The sequence below is a fragment of the Acanthisitta chloris genome, unplaced genomic scaffold (genome assembly GCF_000695815.1).
Source record: "Acanthisitta chloris isolate BGI_N310 unplaced genomic scaffold, ASM69581v1 scaffold28130, whole genome shotgun sequence".
Classification (NCBI taxonomy): Eukaryota; Metazoa; Chordata; class Aves; order Passeriformes; family Acanthisittidae; genus Acanthisitta; species Acanthisitta chloris.
This window is the reverse complement of record NW_008650361.1, coordinates 13,697-16,228: the sequence shown is the minus strand read 5'-3', so window position 1 is coordinate 16,228 and position 2,532 is coordinate 13,697. Positions and strand designations below refer to the sequence as shown.

The window sequence follows — 2,532 nt, the reverse complement described above, 5'->3', positions numbered from 1 at the left end:
AAACAGATATGTCCTTCCAATTGGGATTCAAATGATCAAGGAACAAAAGATGTCTGAGGGCAATTCCCAGGTCATTTCCTGCAAAAAGGCTGCATGTCCTTGTTTTACATGCATTTTAGAAGAGGCTGAGAGTCCTCTGATCCTGATGCTTGACAGTCTTCAGCTTAAAGCTAAAAAGGAATGTCTTGCTTGGTTGTATCCTGTGTAACAGGGAGCAGGAGTATTTTGACAGATGATTACTTAGCCCAGTAATTTGAATTTCTATTTGTATCTTGAGTTTTCTTTGTGGTAACTCAAATCCTAATGTCTTCCAGGCAGTCTGCAGGCCACGAGGGCTTTGATGGTGGCTTCAATACTCCTGGGGCTTGTCGGTGTGTTTGTTGCTGTGACTGGCATGAAATGCATGAAGTGCATGGAAGATGACCAGGTGAAGAAGATGCGGATGGCTGTCTTTGGTGGGGTGATCTTCATCATTTCAGGTTGGTAACATACATATGTTTAGCTTGAAATGTGCTGCTTCCTAGATGGCATTTGTTCTCTAGAGGATGTGGGAGGGCTTGCTGTGTTGCTCTGAGAGCATTTTGGGCTGGGAATTCCTTGGTGGACTTTGGCATAGTAGCTCTGGCTATAAGGCATCAAATGGGTCTCTTGACTCTGGCATTACACTCTATATAAACTGTATGACTTGCATATCTGTTAGCAGAGCTGCTTTTGGCCCTGCTTCAGTGAAAGTCCTGCTTTTGGTGCAGTGTATTTGTGGGTGACCTCAAACAAAGACTTTCTTAACTTCTCTTCCAGCCAAAACTAACTGGAACAGCTCAGAACTTCCCAGGGTAGCAGTAGCTCAGCATTACTCCAGATGCTACACACTTACTTTTGCAGTGATTTTGTTGATTGATTTTTCTTAAGCCATGACATTGTGTTCCCTTCACATGCAGGTCTGGCAGCACTGGTGGCCACATCCTGGTATGGCAACAGAGTGGCTCGGGCCTTTTATGACCCTTTCACCCCTGTCAACACCAGGTACTGACCCCTTTGATATAACAAACCATAGTTTAGTATGACAAGTGCTCACAGGACTTAGTTTTGAGCAGCAGTAGCTCAAAACAGATAAGGGAATTTTCTGAGCTAGCTGGGCTGGCTTCAAACTGTGCAGAAAGTTGGGACCAGATCTCATTATCCATGTGGCTCTTAAGTCTTGGCTTTGTGTTAAGACAGCACCACTGCCAGAGACCTAACTGATGGGACTTCTGCAGTTTTCATTCCCTATATGCTTAAGGCCTGGGCTTGGCCCTGCTGCAGTAGTGCAGGGTGACCTGAAATACTGGACTAACCCAGTGTGCAAAACTCTGGGCTTTTTGAGGGTCAGCAATGTCTCAGACATCTCCAAACTGCTGCTTTGCAATAAGCCACATCCATCCCAATTTCAGTTTCCTCCTCCTTTGTGTGGCCATGTTACTACAAGTAATACCTCTGGTTTAGTGTTACTTACTTTCTCCTTTCTTTCTCCCACAGATTTGAGTTTGGGTCAGCTCTCTTCATTGGCTGGGCAGCTGCATCTCTGGCCATACTGGGGGGATCCTTCCTCTGCTGTTCCTGTCCACGGAGAGAAACTTCATATCCACCCACCCGGGGCTACCCAAAAAATGCCTCCTCCACAGGGAAGGATTATGTATAATGAAACAAAGAAGAAGAGCCAACAGCATCAGTAGTGAAAGCATTTTGGAGAGGACACTACAATGCCACTGTCCTGAGCAGAGTCCAGGCTCTAGGTTCTGCCTTCCTCTTCTCCCAAAAATGTGTATATTTTTGTAATCCTCTTTGCTACTGGACATAACTTCTCCTTTCTCTCCCAGCCCATGGAGGAAGGCTAGCCTAGGTTCATAGGTATTGCCACTGGAAAGATGAAACCTCCAAGCTTGGGTTAAATTTAGTATTTGGGAGTAAAAGGGAAAATGATACTGTTTTTATAGATGGATGTTGGTGCTTTTTTAGTTGTTTTTTTTAAGGAAAACAAATAGATGGTAACAATTCAGTCCCATATCCCATTAAGTTAGAGCCCAGTGTGGTGTGTGTAGAAATCAAAGGATCATATATTATATACAAAATGATGAAACCAATAGCTTATGGGGAAACATAATTTTGGGGAAAAGACTTTACATGTAGGAATGTTTGAAGAGATGTAAAATGCTCTTGTACTGTCTTATTGGCATCATCTTCAGCACCTTCCTTTCTGTGCAGGCACAATTAAATTGCTGTGATTTAAACAGAAATCCATAACTGTCCATGCATGTGGTGTTGGCCAACAGAAGATGCAGTGTAAGGTAGTGACTGCAGAAGTTATCAGACTCCCAAAGCAGCTGCAGGTTTCCCTGGTACCAGGGAAGAGCTCAAGAAAAACGATTGCCTTCTGTTTTCACTGTGTCACTGGTGGGGCTGTGGCTGTTCTTTAGTCACCAAGTGCTGCCAGTGATTGTTTCTCCATGTTCCCACCCTGGTATCTGAGCTTGAAGCTTTATCCCCTTGTGTGTT

At 44.2% G+C, this 2,532-nt stretch overlaps 1 protein-coding gene across 1 annotated transcript; it reads left to right on the top strand.

Moving 5' to 3' along the window:
* Positions 1 to 314: 314 nt before the first annotated feature.
* On the top strand, positions 315 to 2,516 carry CLDN1 (claudin 1; the record flags this gene model as incomplete). Its single annotated transcript, XM_009084825.1, has 3 exons — positions 315 to 479; positions 939 to 1,023; positions 1,516 to 2,516. Coding segments are annotated over 3 exons (413 nt in total), but the record flags the coding sequence as incomplete, so codon positions are not given.
* Positions 2,517 to 2,532: the final 16 nt, after the last annotated feature.